We start from the raw sequence: 24,210 nt of genomic DNA on the forward strand, positions 1-24,210 counted from the left end.
AGAACGCTTTCTTCAGCATCCCGATTGCCGAGGAGAGTAGAGATCTTTTCGGTTTCAATTTAGGAGGACGAAGCTTCCGCTTCAAGTGCGCTCCTCAAGGCTACTGCGAAAGCCCATCCATATTCAGTCAGGCCCTGAAAACACAACTAGACACCATTGTTCTACCAGATGGGTCAACTCTGATTCAGTATGTCGACGATCTGCTGATCGCCGCAGACACTGAAGAAATTTGCAAACAAGCGACACTGTCATTGTTGCGTCACTTATGTGACATGAAGCACAAAGTCTCTCTTTCCAAACTACAATTTTGCCGACAAGAAGTAACCTACCTAGGTCACATCTTATCGAAGGAGGGAAGGAGACTGACGCCAGAAAGAATACAGGCAATAGCAGAACTGAGTGCCCCAAAGACACAGAGAGAGGTTCGAGCCTTCTTGGGCATTACATCGTACTGTAGACAATGGATACCGAATTTCTCACTACTAGCTAAACCCTTGCTGGCGCTACTCTGTAAAGACACGCCCAATCCTATGACCTGGTCTGAAGATTGTCAGACGAGTTTCCACGAGTTGCGTGATGCATTGTGTTCGGCTCCTGTGTTGGGAAACCCCAACTAGAGTAAGCCTTTTACATTATACGTCCATGAGAAGGAAGGTTGTGCATTATCAGTCTTAACACAACACTTTGGGGACAAACAGCGCCCATGCGCGTATTTTTCGGCAACTCTAGACCCTGTGGCTAAAGCCCTACCAAGTTGTCTGAGGGCTACCGCAGCAGCCGTCTGCTGGATTAGTCATGAATAATACTCTGATCGTTATGGTTCCACATGCAGTAGACATTTTGCTAAACAGGACGAAGACACAACATCTTACTAGCGCTCGACTATCGAGTTACGAACTTACACTGTTAGCAAGTCACATCCACATAAAGAGGTGTGATACACTGAACCCCGCAACGTTATTACCCATTCCGACAGAAACAGACAAGATTGATAAACATGACTGCTGCTTTAGGACAGAAGAAGAGACAAAAGGGAGAGTAGACTTACAGGACACTCCCCTTCTTGAATGCAATGACACTTTATGGGTTGATGGTTCATGTTTCAAGCTGCCGAATGGTGACACGACTGCAGCATATGCCGTCACAACATTACACACCATCCTAGGTCCACTCTATCATTGATCCCTTTCGGATCCTGAGAATCTAATTTCCCTATCCAAAAGATTTCCCTTTGCAATAACATTTTAGTTAAATCCTTTCCTGGGGTGGGCTTGACTACCTCTAGTACCTGGAATTTTAACTGCGCTATGGTGTGTCTGTGATTGGCCCAGTGTACAGCTAGGACCTAGATGGACCTAGGATGTTATTTATGAATATTGTTCATGAGTCGCCTGCGTGCGACAGTTGGCTCAGAGCACATGGATACAGCTGTAAATAGACATGAACCTAGTATTCAGCCTATGTGAATATACAATTTTGATTTATTTTATTTATTTTTCATTTTATTTTTCCACACATTTTATTTTTCACACTTTCTCCCATATGTCCTTCAGATCTCTCTTCTATTCATACTCTTCATCAGATTAACACTCGGTTAGTTCCCCTAATATGGCGCTCGCTTCTTTCACCTTTCTACCATTCGGTAGTCCGTTTTTAGTATCTACCCCTCGATTATAGATTGCGCATGCGTGAACTCACACACGGAAGCCGAACAGAACAGAGATGTTTGACTGTATACGAGAGTACCTTTCAGGACTCCCGGTAAGTTCAATTTCCCCAACGTAACTATCTTTAAAAATGACGGTTATCCACAGAGTATGCTAACCGCGGTCCCCCATTGTTTATAGTTTGAGGAATTTCCATGCCGCAACTCCATAGAGACAGCGGTCTACACGTGAAATGAGCCCATTCACTTCGAGTGAACTGTAAGGTATGACCCGACAAGCTCTTACATTTTTATTCTTTCCGGTAAAACTTTCATGTACTAACGGAGTACCGGTGTATTTTACGATATAGGACTTATCATCCCACCTATTCTGAACCGGTGTAACTATTCGACAGCAAAGGTAGTACTTAAGCCATTAGCCTCACTTCAAGTGTCACACCAGGGTGTTCTTACTACTTCTTTCGGCATATAGGCCTTGTGGAGCTCTCTTGGTCAATTCTCACTGTTTAGTTTATTTTATTTCTCACTCTTCATTTGCACTGGTATTTTCATTTTCCGAAATTTTTATCCAACCACCTGAGTCTACACACATAAGGTTCACTTACTATTGGTTCTATATATAATCACACAGTAACATAGTGGTAACTGTTGTGAGATTGCTTACTCTGCATGTATGAAGGACCGCAACTTTACAACAAAATGTTTGATTATTTTTATTTTCTAGACACAGCCCCTGAAGAAGGGCCTGGAGGCCCGAAATGCATTGGGCGGGCAATGCTAAATGAGTTATATACGAATGTCATAATCATGAAAAGTGAAATGTTTATGATGTAATGTTATGAAATTGAAAACTTTGCTTTATGTTTATAAGCACATACAGTAAACTACAATGCAAGTTAAAAAACAGTGATGGTTTGCTGATTGTCAAAACTGGATATTGTCTAATGAAACCGTATCATACGTATAATATTAAATGTATCCCAGTTGGAAGTGCAACAGTGCGCGTTAGGTCAAGCGGTTTGCGCTTGAATTGTCGTGTTAATAGTTCATGCACGAGAGGGACATCGTGCCTACCTACGCAGCACGCATAGATAAGTTAGAGCTATACAGTTTAATTATTCCACAGATAGGTGTGCCCAGCCTCTACCTGATTACTTAAATGGCCTGACGCCTTGCCCCTAGCACTCTTGTCAACGAGAATGACTGTCCATTCCAGATTAGGACTTAGCCCTCACGAGATAGTGTTTGGCCGCCCAGCCAACGTCTGGGGCGTGCCAAGACCAAAGAAACTCAGCGAAATAGAACACCCCGTACTGCTTGACTATTTGTGCGAATTGACAGCTAAATTGCGTGTTTTACACCAACAGGTTCACAGTTCCTCTCCACCAGCCTCTGACGATCCAGGTCACTCCATCACACCCGGCACGTGGGTCCTGGTGTGGAACTTCCAGCGCACAAACAACGGACAGCCGAGGTGGACCGGACCATACCTGGTACTTCTTTCCACGAGGTCCGCTGTTCGGGTGGAAGGCAAAAAGAACTGGGTGCACGGAACCCATTGTAAACGGGTCCCTCTGCCCCTTCCATACGACCGGTGGGTCAATAAAGGACTTGCCGACTCTGAAACAGAATCCATACCTCGTTTCATCCCTTTCAGCGATGCACGTTTAAAAGAGACTGGCGCCGAAAAGGAGAGTGATCGTATTTTGCAAGGACTTGTGCCACCGTCTATGCAGTTGGACACTACCGAACCTGAGACATTGTTTGAAGACACTTCCGTACCTGGGAAACGACGGTACAACTTGAGATCTAACCCCAGAGACTAATAAAAGAGCAAACTAATGTGATTTCTTTTCCCCTAAGAACTATTTTTTGATTTTTCAGCTCTCTTGTCCCAGGGAACTAGCTCATTTTTGATTTTCGAACCGCCATCCGGTTCTGCTGCTAGGGTCGCGGTTGAAGTCTGGGGAGTGCAACTGGGGACGTTTAGGTCAACGGTTCTGGTTGGTCCAAGGGAGTTACCCCGGACTGAACAGAGCGCACTCCCTGGGAGAACCAACCTACCACCGCGGGCAGCAAGTAGAGGATGGAGTTTCCAAGGGTAGAGAGACCTGCCAGATTCACGAACTTTGAAAGACAATTGTGTACAATACTGTCCAGAAGAAGATTTTTAATAATATGTGTTTTAATGCTGTGTAGCATAGTAATGTTCTTGACTGGTTATGCTCTATTCGTATTTCAAGTTTCCTTAATCCAAAATGACACCCGGCCAACGCCTCCTCCCACTCTCTCTCCACACTCCTTTAACCATCTACCTGAACACGAGTCTGCCAGAAGACTCGAATTTGTAAATAACTCATTTATTCAACTCCTACACCAACACCATGCCATAATGAACACATCAAACTGTTGGATATGCGGACTCATGCCGCACACGACCGATAAGGGTATCCCATACTTCATCCTGCCATTCAGTTATTATGGTTCTCTGTGGGCTTTCCAGACCATGTTCCTGTTCGCCCTAGAACCATACCCAACCGGTTCCATTGAAAGCGATTCTAACAACAAGGCACTAGTGGCAGGGATAAGAAACATGAGTAGAGAGTTCGACACATATCTAACGATCCCCAAAGATGAACTCACTCCATACACTCGTTGGAACGTAATTAAATATGGGGTTTACCTGAGTAAGAGCCAGACAGCAAAGAAATCCCGCCCACTTTGGATAGTACCCCACCGAGGTCACCTATGTTTACAAGTTATTGGTAGGGATCCCAAAGCACAATTAGGAAAGAGCATATGCACGGAAACATATGTGTTCGCTTCTCGAACTTCCCCTATACTCTTAGCAGCCAAAGGCACGTATTTCGTCTGCCACGACCAAGCATATACATGGTTGCCCCCTGACTTCTCAGGCACGTGTTTCATCTCATTTCTGCTGCCTCCCACCTACACGGCCCGAGCAGATTACCATCGGACAAGGACAGCTAGAGGTGTCGTGAGTAAAGACGACACCGCGGGTCAGGAATTCGCTGACTTCGCAAAGGGTTTTCTGCCATTTTGGGGGCCTATGGTGAACAGCAGGAATATTCGCCAGTTATCTAGGATAGTCGAATCCGCCGTGATTACAACGGCCGGAGCACTTGGCAACTTGACGACCGAACTTCAGTCGGATCGACTTATGACCCTTCAGAACCGAGTTGCCCTAGATATCATACTCGCCGATCGTGGTGGTGTGTGTAGAGGGATCCAATCTAGTTGTTGCATTTTCATCCCTGATAACGCACCGACAGTGTACCAAGCCATCTCTAAACTACACGAAATATCTGGTTCCCTTCACGTGGAAAAAGGAGATTGGTCCTTGCTAGGGTGGTTCTGGGGACTGATCACTGCCTGGGGATGGAAAACACTGATCTTCATTGGGATGAACTTAGCACTTCTGTTTATGTTCTGCCTGTGTGTACAGTGCGCTCCTGCACTCTGTGGCCTCTGTGCTACTTCATGCGTACGGAAGCCTGTGTCAAGGGACGAACTGAGCAACAGAATGATGTTACAGCAGCATCTCCACGAATTCCTTCATACAGATTTGGACTCAGATTAACATGAATTATTGCCTTACATAAGGGCAAAAGGAGGGTCTGTGGTTCTGAAAATCTGGACCCTGTTGTTATCCCGATATCGAGGTCCAATACCCGTGTCACAAAATATCAACGTACCATGACGAATTTGGTGTCCACGAACCGATAATGATTAGGACATCATTCCTATACATTTGCGTCATAATCGAGGGTCACCAACGACCCTAAATCGTAGTTTCCGTCCCGACCCCTTAGACTCCATTTTGTGAACGACATCCATCTTACGTCTTGCCCTCATGATAAGTCAATTAAAGGTCGAGCTTGATCTAAAAGGACACGTCCACCTTCCCTGACTTCCCCCTGACCTGTCCCAACTGACTCCATTGCCTTTAGCCAAACCTGTTTGGGCAGCCCCTCGCCCAGTGGACAAATACGATAGCATCAATACATAACATTCCTCAAACCATTCACTACATACAGACCATGCTTTCTACAAACATGCACCTGTCCATACTCCTTGTTTATGGCCAGTTTTATGACTGGGTGGTACCTTCCTTTATTGATGTTTCATCGATATCTGATGGGAGTTCCGGGTCTGGCTGGGTAATCTATCACGAACTGGACATCTATAATGTGGGCTTGCTTACATGACTTCGCTCTTTGTATTATTATAGAAATATGTTTACAGCCGTATCATAAACTCAAGAATTCTTGCTTGCAGCTATTATTTCTGTATATAAGGAGAAGGCTGGCTCTGTAAAAACGAACAGTCTCCTGAGAACACATGACCCGTGCTTGTCGTGCTTCTAGGACACCTGTTACTTGGTAGCTATCAATAAAACTTGATCTCTGACTGCGACTAGAAGACTCCGTGTTTCTGTGGTCCGAAACAAGGGGGAACTCAGAGGTCTTCGGGTGTTATTCCCTGGCACCACCGGGTTCCTAAAAACCCGGCACCTCAGTAGGGTTCCACAGCGGTATGCGTACAAGCGCTTGAGATACCCCTTCGGGGGTCGATTCAGTGCGCTATACAAATACTACTACATTTACATTTACATACATACTAAACTCGACCCTGCACTCCTTTCATACCAGGAATTACCATGGACACACATATCCCCCATGCATTCCTGTGGGAGGGCAGGCCAATCTCACCACAGCACTCAGAGAGCGCAGGTACTCCACACTGGGCCACAGAGCTAAAGTGCACAGAGGTCTAAGATCAATACCACCATGTCAGAGCTTAAGGCAAAAAGTTCAGGGGTGAACCTGCCAAAAGGGCCAAGTCCAACACAGATGAAAAGTGGGTGGAGTCTAGGGAAGAGCGAGTGATGCACTAAAGTTACGAAATAAACCTTAAACGGCACGGCTGAAGCGGCGAAAGGAGAGGGGGTTGTTTGTAGTGTTGCTTCTGGTGTATGCAGCAGAAGGGGGGTAGGGTTGATGAAGCAATACGAAAAAAATGTGAGTAGACTGACAGCAACATACTGGTTACCTTGGACTTCTGTGCATTATATACTAGTATCCCCAAATCTGGGGGGATTGCTGCCATACAGCATTTTATTTAAATCGGAGACGCCATTCTACTTGAGCATTCTGGAATGCTAATAGATTTGATTACTGTTGTTTTGGCTAACAATGACTTTATCGGGATGTCGGAGGGATGGGCGGAAATGGAAACAAGGAGGCCGGATTGGGGGTTGAATTGTGAGATTTATTGGGTATACAGTACAGAGAATAAGATGGGTGATGAGTATAGCAGTTGGTCAGATGGCTGTATGGATGTTCCGGTAGATGTCTGGTCCTGTTGTTGCTTCCTTCTTCTGGGGTCTGGGTTCTGGTATAGAGTCCGCCGTCCCAGAAGGCTCAGGCTCAAAGGAAAAAGAAAGAGCGGTCAGTGGACTGTTTTAGGGTTTGAAAAGTGTATCACCTTCACCACACCCGGAGTGTCAAAACATCAAGGGTTTGCGGTCTCAAATGCTTTTAACAAAATCCAGTTTAGAGGGTAGGAGTGTGCTGTGGGCAAGGGCTTTGGGCGGGGTTGCTCAGGAGTACGGACGTGCAAGGAAAGGGATTCGCTAAGTACCACACGATACGGTGCCCCAGGCTAAGGCTACCCGTGCCTCTCCCCCTCCCGTCCCTTTCTCCCAAAGACACTCACCGCGTCTGCCGTAACTCTCCGGAGTTACGGCGGCCTTCCAGCAACCTCCGGTGGCGTCCACCAGTCCTCCGACCAACACTCCACGTCCTCCCCGTCAACGTCTTCCTCCGTCGTCGTCCTTTGGAGCTACTTCTCGGCCCGTAGATCCTTCTCCTCCAAGTCCGCGGCATCTTCCGGGTTCGTGCTCCCAGTCTTCCTTGGTGTCCACTTCCATAAAGGGGTTAGTCCCGCCTCTTTCGATGAGTTGTCGCCCTCGGATTGGATCCTGTTGCCCTCCTTCTCCTCAGCTTCCTGTAGAGAGGAGGGAGAACCTATTGTTAACTCTTCAAGTCCCTTGTTTTCCTGTGGAGGAAGTACAGTCGAACGCTGTGAGTTCTTGTTCTCCGCCGGCTCCTCTTCACACGGGAGTAGTATGATTTTACAGCAAGGTGCAATAACTTAGCATGGCCAGATTATCAGGCACAATCTGTTTTAGGATTTCACCCGATGCACTTGGCTCTTCACAGGGTATCCTTCAGGATCACAACAGTGTTCTTCTTGTTCTATTTGGTGGTGGTGACTTAACAGCTGCATTTCTTATCCCTATATCATTGTTACAATTGTGTAAGATACTATCTATATCCTCTTGCAGCCTTGAAAAAGTCTCTATGGTGAAACACGTGACGGCTGCCTGTCTGTAATGGATTTTACGTCTCCAACGCAAGAAAGGTGAATAATTGTGGAAACAATAAATCACAACAAACATCTCTGATCTTGCAGTACTTCTTTATGGGCCACAAGGCATGGCCATTGGACTACGCTGAGTGCTTCAGCATTCCTCTGCTCATTTGGAAGCGAGGTGTTGGCAGGATAGGCCTCTTTGACTTAACAAGGGGAAGCAGCTGTCACTTATGACAGTTGCACATCACAAAGGCTCTGCATGAGCACTCTCACAAAGGAGTTATCACTGGTCTTTTGTGACTCCAGACAAACTGGACCCAGGGCAAGGAGGAAGGGGATGCCTGACATCTCATGGCGGTGGAAGCCTCTAGAATCTCCTACTAGTGGGCACCAGGTATAAATATTGGACTCCAGACCGCAAAAGAATAAATGAGGTCCCAGTGCCACCCACTGTCCCTTCTAATACTTCATGCCAGTAAAAACAACTCTCAACAAAGTCCCACAAAATTATAGTGTCAGAGACAATTTACATCAATGACACCTAGTGACCCCTCCGAACATATCTCACCATTAAAATGAGCTCCCAACGAAGTTGCACAATGCTAAAGTGCAAGATGTTCTCTTGCGAGTATACTGTGTCTTTATATTGACACTGGTATTCTAAGCCTACATGGGGATTGTTTTGCCCATCTTATTCCAATATTATCTCGTGCATATAGTGTCATCACAAGTTGATAATGCTTCCTATCCTACCATGTGCCTATAGCAGTGACCCATCCTTTGTGATGTCTACTAGTCTATGCTGATATTGATATACTACCTATGATGTGGGTGTATAACTTGTATATATGCCGTCGAATATAAAGGACGTTTCTGCAGACTGACCAGTAAACTCCATCACAACCAACAGCTCCTAGATACTGTGGCCACTAAGAACCCAGTGACATCAACAAGCCCTAGGCGCTTTTCGGCATTCAATGCCCCCTTTTCCTCAAAGGGATCCTACCAGATCGCCTTGGTGACCTTTTTCACACGCCTCTGACACTTGCATCCCACTCTTCCAAAGAAGTTCCCACCTACCGTCCATTGAAAGGGCCCAATGTTACAATCAGGCAGCCATCTTAGCTGTTGGAGGCTGCCTCTTGACCACTATGCACACCTCTGAATGCTTCTCCTGAAGTCTAACTTTGGTTATCCCCAGAAACAACTTCGGAGTATAACTTCAACTGGAAAGATACGCCCCCCAACCCATTTCTGCAAAACCTCTCCAAACACGCTGCTAAAAAGTACAAACACAAAATCCTTAAAGAACACCCAGAGACACTAATACCAGACATTTCTACAATCCAATACACGGAAGTCTTAAAATGGACTTCACCTTCTACACTACGAACCCGCCAAAAGGAGAGAAAACGTCATTCAACACCTTCATGTAACTAATGCTACCAATGTCCCTTATGGATCTAAATAAACTATATCCCTATACCAGAATTTTAGTGGAGATCGGTCCATAACTATATACAGAAATGGGAACATACTAATCCAAGCCACTGAACAAAATTATCTATTTTCCACTTTCCGTCTCTCTGCGCCGCCATGCCATTTGCTCCCACCACCACCTCTCCACCCTTTCCCATGCATGCCCTCATCAACTAGCTGAACCTTTTACTCCCAAACCCCCTTGCCCTGCCCCCACCTCTACCTCCCCTACAGCCTCTCTGATCCCCAGACGCACTGAAGCTTCTGTTTCAATACCAAAACTACTTGCCCCCTCGGCATGGCTCACCTCCACTGCCCAGCTACACTTATCTATCCCACCGGAATCCTCTCAGTCCTCCAACCACAGAAGGCTGGATACTACATTAGCCCAGGAGCAGCCTGTGCAGGTAAGACCAGTGGGGGGCCGGGGGAATGCGACAGATGACGACAAGGGAAAATTAAATAAATCATTTCCTCCTCCTTGTCGTCTATTGAATCCCCCCACCCGGCCCCACCACTCTTACCTGCACCGGCCGCTCCTGCATTAGCCTCCGCCCCAAACTCTGCTGAGCTCCATCACACTCCACTTCCTACCACTGACCCAACCTCCACTCAACTGATCCCTACAACAGCCCAGCTTGAACTCACAATCAACACTATTCTGTATGAAATCTCGTCACTACGTAAGAACGCAAAGATTACCTACTTCCTGCCCCAGCTTCACGCATCTATAGCGAACACAGATCCTGCCACAAATATACACTCTGATCCCCTATCCTTTACCCCTAGACAAACTATCCCCTATATCCATCACCAACTCAATCATAGATGCACCACGACTGAAATCACGAAACAGGAAGCTGAAATGCTGAGTAACACGTATGACAATGCCCTGAGCCAACCTTGGCACCGCAAGACCCCGGTCATCCTCGGCACGAGTAGAACCCTGAACACCACTCACCCTCCCAGGCGGCCTACCCAAAAACAGCCATCTCTCGTACGGGACCTACTCGCTACTTGCTGCTCCGGCTGCTTTGGAATTGGAAACTCGGTCCTTATATACGGGACCGGGCCAGGAAAACATACCGACTCTAAGGAGAAAACACTAGCCGTCATTTCGTCGAGGATCTTTCTAAATAAAGACTGGCCTTTTTTATTACTCCACGCCGTCGATACTTTATTGACGAAGGAACTACAATAAGGGAACACGGTTTTCTGCTGTACACCAGTGCACAGTTTGATGCCCAACTGTACAACAAAGCTAAGACCACGGCTGACTGACGGTATTCTCATCCCAGGCCTAGGACATACTGAACACTATACTTCAATATACTCTACTTATCATCATCTCTAAAGAAATCTATAAATGTATATGCCCTGAGGAAGCTCCCCTTGAGGGAGAGAAACACGTTGGCTGATTTATTTGATAAATGAGAAGCTGTTTTATGATAAGAAAATTTAAATAAAGAAGAAACTTTTTGTACACAAATATCATTCTCCTTGGACTCTCTTTACTACGTGCACCCCCAACCAAATCCACAAACATTTTAGTGATCTGAAGCTCTGTGGCGCCATTCAGCAGCTGACGCAGGGGTTGTTTGCACAAAACTATATAATTATTGATGAACTGGGACTAAGGTGCGGCGTCTGAGGGCCCGCTGCTGCTTTCTGTTCTCGGTGGATAACAACCATCCAACCCTGTCAGCCTGGTCCAACATCATTACCTACGCGTTGCTGCATGTTACTAAACTGTCAGTCAGCAGTTAAGCATGCCACTCAAATAGTCGAAACCATCCTAGGACACAAAATCGACTTCTGCTTTCCAACTGAAACCCGGCTGAATTACCACTCATCCTCTTTTATCAATTTCCTCAACCCACAGGGCTTCTCAATCATCCGTACGACCGCTAAGATCGTATTGGCGGTGGACTAACCATTATACACAAAAACTATCTGTGCTTAACTCCATTCCTCAACACGAAATACCCTACCTTTGAATATGTAGGAGTTCAACTCTCGTCCAAAGGCCCCAACTCTATCAAAATTCATGTCATCTATCACCCTCCTGGTGAAAAATGACAAATCTTTGAGAACTAAACAAACCTATTAAGGCAAAACTACCTTAAAGGCAGCGCAGACGTTCTACTAGGAGACCTGAACCTGCACTTGAACAATGCCGATGATCCATCAGTACAAGCCCTATCCACCCTCCTGGAAGCGAACGATCTCACCCAAAACTGCAATAAACAAACTCATACCAAGGGCTCTATCCTTGTGTTGTATATGACTCTAGGACCCTAGTGTAATTTTCCCGATTCATGCCCATATATAGGTATAAATTACCCTATCCTTATATAGGCATAGAAATCATAACCATATTTAGACTTAGCCTATGCAGCCCAAATACGGCATGGCTACTTCCACTAGTTCTGAGAATCCACAACGATTTCTTGGAAAAACCCGCCTTCAGCAGCTAGGGACTTCCCCTTGCTTGACTACTAATTTATCTAAGAAATCATGGAGTTTTCAAAGAACTGAGTCTTTGATGACGTTATTATGTCCAACCGTACGTCAAACTCGGCACGTTCAAGGTATAAATATGCACACATTTGCCCAGACAAACACACAGTGGTTTGGAGCAGTTCGACTATCTACTTGCCCGAAGCATCACACCGCAGCAAGTGCCGAAGGAAGCCGACCCTCCAGCAGACGCACTGAGAGACGCTGTCTTTTCTCTGGCTGAGAAATCCAGTTCCAGTGTTTCCAGGCCACCCTTGCGGGTTGCTGGGAAATCGAGTCCTGAGAGAGAGATACAAGACCTCCTTCATTCTAAACCAAGGTACAGAGCTGATTATACCCTTAGAGAATTCTTGGAATAGATTCTTGGCAAAAAGAATACTGAAACTAAGCTACACCTCACTTACTTCTTCCCTTGTACTAGACCTAGGTTAGGTACACCGGGGTAGGCGTATTTTAGAAGCACCAGTTGAGTACTTTTAGTCATTATTTATTAATGCATGTATTTTATGTTATTTTATATGGCTTAGAAACCATACCCATGCTTTTACAGTACTACTTTATAATACTCTTCGTATTATATGCAGTGTACTTTATAACCAGTATTACAATTGTAGCAGTTAATTTCTTGTGCATGAGAAAGAAGACTGTTCAATAAATACTTTTATTGAAAACGCCCGTCTCTCTATTTTCTCTGCACCTCTGGTGAAACGAAACATGCATGATTGACTGAGTGAAATAACTATCTATTGTTTCCGCAACTCTAGAGATTGATTTCTTATTCTTGCGAAACAAAGTTGTCATGTTTATGCGGTTGTCAGAAACTAATCCCTTCTTGTCTATTCGAGAAAGTTTCTAGTGACCTCTGAGCTAGCTGGCACTCACAATTAAGTCTAATATATTCGATAGAGACCTAGCCGACATCAGTCCTACGTCTAAACTATAGTATATGTTATTCCAATGTGCAGAGCCTATTGGGAATATAGGAACTACACTACACTTGATGCAATCATCTCTAAGCAGAACACCTTATCCCTCCGCTCTATCCTACCCACTGACTGGACACACCACCACCTAATTCTTTTCAATCTCAATGCCATCGAACCAAAGGCCCACCCCCAAAATAGCCGGCACAAGTACTGAGCGAGGAACATACACTGAATCTCCCAGGCAGAGTTAGAAGCGTTAGTCAGTTCCCAAATTCCAAGGTGATGATCTCACAGCCCACTACAACAGAAAAATGGGAGAACTACTTGACATAGACGCCCCTTTGAACCTAAAGAAATCAAGAAGTATCCCTTCCAGATCTTGGTTTAACAAAGAGCATAACAAAGAGGCAACAACTCCGGTTGGCTGAAAGAAACTGGAGACAACAACCCTTGTTAACACATCTTGCGATATCGGGAGCTAAACGCATAAAATACAAAACACACATCTTCAGAGAAAAATCCCCCTTCTTCTGAGCCCAACTTGACGGTTCTAGGAACAGACCTAAAGACCTTCTCAACATCATCAAACAACAAACCTCCTCTTTCCCTCAACACTCAATAAATGACTCCACCACGAGACACGAAGAGTTTGCAACATTCTTCTCTGAAAAAATATCTAACATTGAAATCTCTCTTGACCCACCCATCTCTCCGTCCTACACCAAAGATGTCCCCCCTAGCAAAGAGGGTCTACCCAAGGCCCTACCTCCAACTAATGGTCGTCTCACCAAACTCACCCTCTGCCAGCTGGACTGTAAGTAAGTAAGTAATATTTTATTTGTATATGATTAATTAAAATCTTTACAAAATTTGTAAAACGTCCATAGTTGTTGTTACTTAAACATAACAAAAATAGGATGCATAAAATTACAGTGTTATTAACAGTTTTATGGTTACCCTCGAGGGATTTAAAAAGTTCATCTAGCATGGTTAAGTCTCTTTCTTATTAGGTCAAAGAACTTCACAACTTAACAGTTCAGTTTGATGTCGCTAGTAGAGAAGCACAGTTTGGCTGCCTGTCTACAGGTCCGGACGGCATGTAGGTTAAAAAAAGGATGTAAGAGATTAAACCTCAAGTCCTTTACGCTAGGGCAGATGCAAATCACATGAACTATGTCCTCCTTGCCGGTTTTGCACATGCGACACTGTTGTGAGGGATTGTTTCTCTCCCAAGGTGGAAGATGTGGAAGTATGGGAATTACCCCGAGGCGTCATTTTAGGAATTTTTCTTTAACATTTATTTTCATGCCGATGCTGAAGTACGCTTGTGGCCGCAGTTTTTCATAGTCACCCACCGTTAGCCATCCGTGTGCTCTGTTTGCTAGGTCTTTCTTGTCTTCTATTGCTGAGATGATGTGAGCTGATTTTTTGGCTACTTTTTTAAAAGACAAGAGATCTATTGATGTTTCCCAGGTGTCAGTCAGGCCTAGAAGTTTGAGTGATTCATATAAGTAGGCTCTCGGCGCGAGGTTGCGGTGCCGAAGTAGTTCTTCCCATAGGTTTGCACATAAAGATCCAGCATCTGCATTGCGAATTTTATGCCAATTTGTTAAATACACGCTCCGCCTCTCTAGAGTTTGTTTCAAGATACCGAATTCTAGTCGAATCTGAGCCGGGAGACGTATTTGGGAAGATTAAAAATAGCCCTGTATGAGTTGGCAATGAGTGTGTCCAGCAACGCCGCATCCTTACCGTGGTGCGATTCACTCCCGTAAGTGAGAGTCGGTTTTAATTTGGCACTCAATATTTCAAGTCTGAATTAGACAATGTCCCTTAAGAAGAAGTGCTCAAATTACTCGCTTGCATGAAACAAACATCGCACATTTCCGATCCCCTCCCTCCTGAGCGTGTCAAGAATCTCAGTCACATCATATCTCGCCTGCATGGACCAAAATCATCAACTCATTTTCGAGAAGCTCCATTCCAACCTCCCTCAAAATCGGCCAAGTCAACCCCCTCATCAAACAACACAGACGCCGACTAGAAAAACCTTAACAATTACAGACCTATATTTATTCTCATTTACCTTCAGAAGCATGTCTCATCAAAGCACAAGAGTGCCTGACGAACTTAGAAGTCCATACGCTGGTACTTTTCAATACCAACTCTTATAACCACAAACTACGTGGGACGGAAGGAAGGAAAAGCGGGAGAGAGAGAGAGAGTGAGAGAGAGAGAAAGAGAAAGAGAAATAGAGAAAGATAGAAAGAGAAAAAGAGAGAGAAAGAAAGAAAGAGTGAAAGATAGAAAGAAAGAGAAACAGAGAGGGAGAGAAAGAGAAAGGGAGAGTGAGAGAGAGAGAGAGAGAGAGAGAGAGACTATGATTTAAGTGAGTTTCAAATAATTTTTAAAAATAAATTAAGATGTTAAAAGCAATCCCAATATTAACTTCATTGTGACCTTTGTGTTTTAGATCCAAAACTGCCAGACAGCGCTAAGGACATCTTAAAGATATTCAGGAAGCATCAGTGGGAATACATTCCACCCATTCTTTACAATTGGATTTGTGGTTTGCAACTCACCTCCGTCCCTCCTGCTGCCCAAACTTTGTTTACTGTATTCTTCCACAAACACGCTTTCTGTAAAAAGCCCTTTAAATCTTGTTTTTATCTGGTCACATTTGCAGTGCATTCAAAGACAGAGGTCAAATGTCAAGCTCTCTCTTTGAGCAAGCTTGGTGTTTACTTTTCTTCCTATGACTTCAAAATGAGAGAATTTATGTGACAATTCTGCTGAGCATCCATACAAGAGAAGAAGGTGTTAGATTTCTTTCCTAGCACACAGAAAAAACAAGCACTGGCAAAGCCAATTGATCTTGCCTTGCAAACCTACTGACTTTGCAAATGACTTAGCAGTGTCCCACACCATCAGTCGAAAAAGAAATACTGCATTTTGCCGGGTTACAAAGATTGCAAGTAGTTACAGAGGCCTACCCTTTGAATTTCAATCAAATGTGGTGGATATGATTAAGGAAAATAGAATGCCGGGTACGGAGAGTTATTACTGTGCCATCAATAAGCTCCTTAGGGTGCTGCACCTAAAAATGCTGATATTAAAAAAAAAATCTGAACCCCGGGAAAGTGGACTATTAGTCTGAGAAGAAGCTAGATACGGTTGCTCTCTGTTGCAGGGAATACCAGCCCACAATCAGAGCCTGAGAAGTCTCTCCCCAGTGTGAGTATATTATTTTTTTTATTTTATTCGACTATTTTCCTCAAGATACCACTAGCAAAGCGCCCAATAATTTCCAAATCAGCCTACGGGCTTGCCATCTTTCACGGTATTGGGTGTAAATGCCTGTGATTTTCAGGTGGTTTTCTGCTTCAATATGGCCACCAAGCAGGCATCATCGAGGGCGCTGGCCTTGCAGGGTGTGAAGGTAATTTTTCAGCCCTCACACACCTTATTCACAGCAGGGACCAGGTGTGGGGGGTCTCCCCGCACTCAGGTGTTATTCATTTATTAATTCAGTGTTTTATATAGTGCAAACATGACCTAACTGGGTATCAGAGTGCTTCACAATTCTATAGCATCGTACTTCTGACATTTGGTTTGATTAGTCCTTTAACCCCTTGCGTGCTCAAACCATTCCGTGACGAGCCACGGTGGGGCTGTGCTGGTGATGGAATGGTTCCGTCATGGCCCAGCCGCCGCGCCTGCGCGGGCTGATTTCGTGCCTGCGCGGCGCGTTCTATTGAGCGGGCGGGGCCGTGACGGAACCAATCCGTCACGAGCATGGCTTTGCCGCGCGGCCCCCCTGCCCACTAGCGCCGTGGCGGTAATTCAAGGCCAAGGGGTTAAAAAAACTACCAAGTATATATGTTCAATTTCAAGTGGAAAGCATTTCTACTTTACAAATAATACATGTCCTAAACATTACTAGAGATCAACTTGCCTTACAATAGTATGTGTCCTAAATATTACAACAATTGACATTTTAGAAATATATGTACTAAGAATACCTCATATCTTTTAGTACAAACAAACTGGTTACAGAATATATAGCTATTATCCTATACTGCTTTCGACCCGGAACCTTTGTACAGATGTGGCAGGGTTGCGTCATGATGCAGCTGGTGCGAGCAGCCAGAAGATGCTTCAATGGCACGGCCCTCTGTACATACCAATGTCCCCTCCACCCCAAGCTGTCCTTCCATTACATTAGGTGCCAACTTTACAGTCGACAGTGAAGTTTCTGGTCGGCAGCAGTAGACATGAGCACTTTCGTTGAAACGGCTGCTACCACTATGCCAAGGGGAGGTGGTGAAGGCAAGAAAATGAAGTAATTTGCTTTTTATAAATAACAAGCAAGGAGAGGCAAGCAGCGATGAGTGAGACGGTGAGGAACTGGCTCTCTTACTTTGAAGTCAGAGAAAGAACAGGCTGTTTAGGGGAAACATCATCTGACATTTGATCTCGGTCTGTGAATGAACAGCAAATGTGACGAGATATGAACAAAAATTATAGCCATTTACAAAAAAGCTTGGAGTGAGTGAAAAAAGTGCGTATATGAAGTGCTCTTAGACAAAGAAAAAAGAAAAAGTGCCTAAAGCAGTTGACAATATGGGACCATTGCAAGGATACAAGTAACGGGACGGTGCTCCGTGGGAGGGAACAAGCTACGAAAAGGAAGGACAAGTAGGAAAGATTAGCCATTTGGAAGCAAGGCTGTTTAAAGGAGATTCAAAGAAACAAATAAAAAGCAATGGGTGGGCAGTAAGCCCACAAAGTTAAGCGCTGTTGCGGCAAGACCTAAAAAAAAGAACTGGGCTGATGTTAAAGAATATATCAGAATTAGTACAAATGAAGCACATTTGTTTTGTATTACTGAAGTGTGTAGAACAATATTTCAATATGATTGAAACACATTAATACACTAGGGGATGACATTTGCAAACATTATCATTTATTTGCAGTAAAACCATATTTCGGTGTAAATGTAATGATCATTTCAATTGAAAATGTGTTGTCTGTAATGGCGGTGCGCTACCACACCAAGTATACTCCACACTACGCCACTCAACTCCACACCACTCCACTCCAATCTATGCCACTCACTCCATGAAACAACACTCAACACCCCTCTACTCCACACCACTTACCCCACTCCAATCTATCCCACTCCGCTCCAAAGTACCCCAATCCATCCCACTCCAATCCAATCGATGCCACTCACTCCATGAAACAACACTCAACACCCCTCTACTCCACACCACTTACCGCACTCCAATCCACCCCACCCCACTCCAATCCACCCCACTCCAATCTATCCCACTCCAATCCAAAGTACCCCAATCCATCCCACTCCAACTCACCCCATTCCAATCTATCCATTCCCAATTTACCCACCGCAATCTACTCCACTCTAACTCAATCTACCCCATTCCACTCCAATCTACCCATATACACTCAATCTAACCCAATCTACCCGACTCCACCCCAATCTACCGCACTCCACTCAGATTTAACCCACTCTGCTCCAACATACCCCAGTTTACCCTACTCCACTTCAATCTACCCCAACTCTAATCTATTCCAATCTAACTGACTTCACTCCAATCTACCTCACTCTACTTCAGTCCAATTTCAAATTATCCAACTGCAATCTATCCAACTCATCTACACTCCTACCACAATCTACCCACTCCAAACTACCACAATCTACCCAACTCAAATCTACCATAATCTACTGTACTACACTGTAATCTACCCCACTCCACCCAATCTATCCCTCTCCACTTCATCCAATCTACACCACTCAATCCAATCTACTCCACTATACCCTAATCTACCCCACAACACTCCACTCCAATCTATCCAATTCCACTCCACCCCACTCTACCCAAACCTACCTCATTCCAGTTGAATCTAATCCACTCCACCCTACTCCAATCTACCCTACCGACTCCATCTCAAACGTACCTATCCTAATCTACCCCATTCAATCTACCCCACTCAAACCTACTCCAATCAATTCCACCACACTCTACCCAACCCCAACCCAATCTACCCTACACCACTCTCTATAACTCCACTCCATTCTACTCCAGTCCAATCTATCCACCTTCTATCTACCCCACCGACCTCGTGCCACTATCTTTTAGCCATGCTGAACAGCAGTCACACTGGTGTACATAATGGCTAAAACTCGTTGCCAAAGCCAATAGCTTTCGGATAGGAAACACCTATTTGTTTTGCCAATGCTTGTTTTCAGTGGTTTTTTTTTCCATCATGTACACACGCAACAGTTCCCTGCAACCAACACCAAGCAGGCACAGGTGTTCAACGGTGCCTGGGCACAGCAGGGGATTCCATGAAGGGCCTGGTTTATGTTTTTTATTTTTATATTTAAGGGTTCCCGGACACTTTCTTGGAGTTCTCGGACCCTTACAAACTTGTATATACTTAGTGGACATCGATAGGGTTTCCGACCAATTACTGTGCCTGCGCAGACACCTGCCTAAGGTTTGCGGACCTCAAGGGTCATGATGTGGAATCCAACCTCTGTTCAAAACAAGCAATTTCTTTCTACATTTTAACATTAGGCAGCCCCTGTGCCAGAGAGAGACAGGACGGCACCACGGCTCTTTATGGCTTCTTTAGTATTTTTACAGGATGCGGGGGACCAGTCTCTTCATCATGTAATGGTTCAAGATGTAGCCAGCCAATCAGGGAGCTTCAGGTCCGCAGGCCCAACGTTGGGTTTACGTATCCGAAATGAATGGGCGAAAAAGCTCCCTCATCCAATCGGATCCAATATATTTTACATTTGTGTTCGCGAGTCCAGATGCACGGACCATTCATGGGCTAAAGGTCCCGCTAGCTCTATCTTAAATGACTAGTGGCTTAATTTGAGGACCACAAAAAAACACTGCATGAAACTAGCCATGCCAATCCCAAATAGTGTTGTGCAGATTCATTGAACTGTGCCAAAGTTAAATATATGTGTATATATATAATTATATTACATGGGATTCTGTAATCCCTGTATTAATGGCAGTCTCTAATTTCTTTATAATCAGGAATTTGTGATGCACAAAGTCAGTGATTATGAAGAAAAGACATCAGAACTCGGCTTTTATAAGTTATTACAGTCGAGTTCTGTGGGCACAATGCCTGCTGCCAGTGCCAGCAGCGGATGTGAAAAGAAGGTCAAGTCACGAAGCATAAATGAAGCAGCTGTTTAAAGCAACAAACAGAACTTTGCTTTTATTACTTCTGCTGTATGTTACTAGTTTACTATGAGAAGCAGAGGGAATATGTTTATTAGTTTCCTAAGATAAAGGAAGGGTGGAATCTTTCTGCATGTTTCTACACGTTTCGAGATACTGCAGCTTTTTCTTTTTAATGGACTTTTATTGAACTGTTTCTAACATCTTTTTGCAACAAATATCTAACAGTTTTTATTTTTACTTTTGCACAAGAGGTTTAAAGTTTATTCTTCATGTTTGCAAACATGTTAGCTGCTGCATATGTAGGTGCTACGCACCAAAGTTTGTGGGAAAGGTGATAGTGTGACCATGTATTATACGGGATAAAGTACCACCTGGTGCATATAATAAGATTATTGCAAGTCACCTCAGAGTTCCAAAACCTTTGTGTATCTGTCTATCATGAGGTGGTGTGCACTCCTGGAGAACCCTGCAGTGACAACAACATCCCTGGTCGGCCCTGCTGTTGAGGCTGAATTCAGACTAGGATTTTTAAATCAGGAACTGGAGACGACTGCGTCTTACCCAATGTAACTGTGCAACTAGAAACACAGTTCCCTCTCTAGACTGCACATGCCTGCTATTCTCAATGAACACCACATCACTTGCATCCGACTATTACGTGCGATTCTGGCCAGTAATTCCTCCCATGAATAGCGCTATTTCCAGTTCCTCAGCCTGGAATGGGGACGATCATGGAACGAGAAGAGCTACTGGCCTATTTGTCTCATAACCAGGCCTGTTTCTGCACAGGAAGGATGCAGTCCTGTGTGGAACCAGAGGAGGGAAATGCAGGGAAACATCTGCACCCTGTGTACTCGTACGCTGGGGGTCAGTATCGCTCAGTGGGTTCCATCCAAACCATAATCCTCCCCTCAGAGACTTTCTAAAATCTGCCCATACGCATTTTGAAGAGGTTACATGTGTTAGTATGCACCCCAAGAGTCCATTTATAGTGAAACACATACCTGGGGTAGCTTCGAACAGAAATAAATGTGATTTTGTATTTCCTCTCTCCATTGAGTCTTCATCTGCAGTATTTGTATCCAGTCCTAGGAATGATGGAGGCACACACTGACCCCGCTCATCAGGACAGAGCAGTTCTGCCTCGCAGTTCTGGTGTTGATGCTGTGATTCAGGGTGCAGTGGTTCGAGTATGTAGTTCTGATCTGAACCCTCTGCATCAGTCCAGGGAGGTTCTAGCTTGTACTTCTGATCTGAACGGTGTGCATCTGCACAGGTCTGTACGAGCTCGTCGTTCTGATCTGGTTTCTGTGCTTCAGGAAGCACTGACTCTAGCTCTCGGTCCTGTGCCGCAGTGTGCAGTGGTTCTAGCTTGTAAGTCTGATCTGAACCATGTGCATCAGTATAGGCTGGTTCTAGATTGTCATTTGTAGCTGGTTCCTGTGCTTCAGGGCGCATAGATTCTAGCTCATAGTTGACAATTGGATCCTGCGCATAAGGAAGTTCCTGCTCCAAGCATAGGTGTTGCTGTAGGCACTGGGTTTGTTGTGACCCCAACTCATCAAAGGACAATAGCCCAGACTCTAAGTGTTCGTCTGATGACTTCCCATCAGGTGACACGGGTTGTAGGCACTGGTTCTCCTGGGGTTCTTGGAAATCAAAACACATCAGTTCTTCCTCCAAGGGATCATCCGGTCCGTTCCTATCTGGTAGCGCGGGTTGTATACAGTGGTTTTGCTGTGGTTCGTGTCCTTCAGGAAATAGTGGGTGTGGGCAGAGGTTCTGTTGTTGGTCCCAGCTATTAGTAGACAATGGGGATGGTTCTTGCTTCAGGGGCTCATCTGGCTCCCACTCTTCTGGGAACGCTGACTGGACGCTCCGGTCTTGCTGTGGTGTCTGCCCATCAACAAATTCTGAGTGAAGACACAGCTTTGCCTTCAGTGATCTGCCTGGAGGATCTGTCTGAGGGCACCGGGATAGAGGACAATCCTGCTGTACTCCATTTCTATCTGGAAACACAGGTTGCAAGCACTGGCCCTGCTGTGGGTGATGTCGATCAGGAAACATTGGCTGTAGACAAAGGTTTGGCTCCTCTGGACGCCCTTGAACGTCAGTTGGCGAGGAGAGCGTACAGTCCTGCTTTGGTGCATGCCCATCAGAGAACACCGGCAGACGACACAAGCTCGGTTCCTCTGACCTGTCCAGTTGAGGTGTTGCAGAAGAACGGCTAACAGCACAATCTCTAATGCTCACCGGACAGACCATCTCCAAAGACACTGCACCATTATCTAGGGAACCTTGATCCTTTTCTATCCAGATTTTCTTAATCAGCCCAGCGACTCTAGAAGGTACGTCCTCCACAGTATTCATCAAGTTATCCAGTTTGACTTCCAACTCTTCCAGCATGGATAGAAGAATAATGTGGGGCAGGTTCTCCGAAAGCGGTTCCAGGTCCTGGTCGATCTGAGCATCATTTCGGGATCTTGAAGTTGAGACGTTATGGAGAGGTAAAGACGGGACTGTGGCTCTAACGGATTCACGTGAACACTGCGCTGTCACGTTCTTTTCTGGAGCCCGTCTTCTGCCCATTCTAGTAAATTGATGTGCAAGTCTCAAGTGTCTGCAGAGGAGAGGAAAAGAGAAAAGGCAACATGTTATTACAGGACAGTTAGGTCAAAATACTCCTAATCAGAGAAAATTGTGAATTTCTAAAACCTGAAAAAAAATGGAATCATTAAAATTTCACAATACCCGCAACATAGTTCATATATTATGAAAGGCACGGATTTGAAATGTGTTTCCAACATTACGTCTGTTCCTTGGTCTGCTCAAATTGTACACTGTGCAACCACAAAAAGAGAATACAGTAACTGCCTTGCAGCAATGAAAGGTTTATAATACCCTGGCAGACAAGACTGCGCTATCATCCTCACTTGCACTGTACACCTCTCTTTTGCAGTATTCAGGTCAGTGACAGAAGCACACGCCAACATACCAAACCTCTACAGGATCTACAAAACGCTTGTTATGTCATGGCATATATAGAGAGCATGTTCAACCGGGGGTTTCTTGGAACTGAATCAGAAATACATAAAAGAGGAGAAAACAAACCATAAAGGGGAAGAATCTAGTATGAATAGGCTTGTGGGCTGTCAGATTTCTGGATGAAAGGACGTTGTACCAAAGCTGCGTCCACCTGATCTGATCTTCTGTAATTTTGCAATAGCAAGTAAATTCAAGTGAGGAGATCTCTGCTTTTGTACGGGTGTATGCATTTCCACCTGGTTTGCAATTAAGTGAGGGGCTAGACATCACAACCCTTTAGGGCTGAGGCAGAGGGTCTCGGAGTGGATTTGTTATTTCAATATAGGTGTGGCGTGTGCCCACCTCTGAAGATGATGTAGTACACAAGCTGGTTCGCTGTGAATTATTTGCAGTCTATGAATGGTGATATTGGGTATTCTTACATATTCTCGGTTTTCTTAATGCGATCTAGATAGGACTGCGGCCACCGCTATTGATTTTCTTGTCTAAAGTGGAAGGAGTGGGGATAGTTTCTGAAGCAGTTTCAGCCCAAATCTGCATTTAGATCCTACTGCTCCAGCAGCTGGATCTTGATAAGATTGCTATCGATTATCACTTAGAGGCTTTTAGCTGTGGGTTTAGGCACCGGTAACAATCTCATTTTTGTTGGAGGGTAAAGTTGTCTCCAAACGTTGGTCTTATTCTTTCAAATTACAATCTCAGTTTGGTCAATATTCAGTTTTAGCTGATTCAACCTCATCAAGTAATCATCAAATTGCATCATATTTTGAGACTAGAGTGGTGAGGCGGACATTCCATTGATAAGAATTATCTGAGAGCTGGTGTATTTATAAAGCCTGGAACCTCTTGAAGACAGTTCTCTGACCAATTGTTTTTGCAGGTTAAGGGAGCAGAGGCATTGCCCTATAATTCTTTGTTATATCCGGGACTTCTCCCTGGT

At 44.8% G+C, this 24,210-nt stretch overlaps 3 protein-coding genes across 3 annotated transcripts in view; 1 reads left to right on the forward strand and 2 right to left on the reverse strand.

Moving 5' to 3' along the window:
* Positions 1–24,210, reverse strand: part of LOC144822093 (uncharacterized) — a 438,381-nt gene that overhangs the window by 188,440 nt on the left and 225,731 nt on the right. The window lies entirely within an intron of this gene.
* Positions 1–24,210, forward strand: part of LOC144758153 (uncharacterized) — a 199,916-nt gene that overhangs the window by 126,361 nt on the left and 49,345 nt on the right. The gene's annotated exons all lie outside the window — the stretch shown is intronic.
* LOC144751938 (uncharacterized) lies at positions 7,532–22,814 on the reverse strand. Its single transcript, XM_078642960.1, has 2 exons — positions 21,230–22,814; positions 7,532–7,800 (listed from the first exon to the last, which is right to left on the reverse strand). The coding sequence occupies exons 1-2, from the start codon at positions 22,812–22,814 to the stop codon at positions 7,532–7,534; spliced, it is 1,854 nt and encodes a 617-aa protein (XP_078499086.1).

Source organism: Lissotriton helveticus, chromosome 1_1, assembly GCF_964261635.1.
Source record: "Lissotriton helveticus chromosome 1_1, aLisHel1.1, whole genome shotgun sequence".
In the NCBI taxonomy this organism is placed as follows: domain Eukaryota; kingdom Metazoa; phylum Chordata; class Amphibia; order Caudata; family Salamandridae; genus Lissotriton; species Lissotriton helveticus.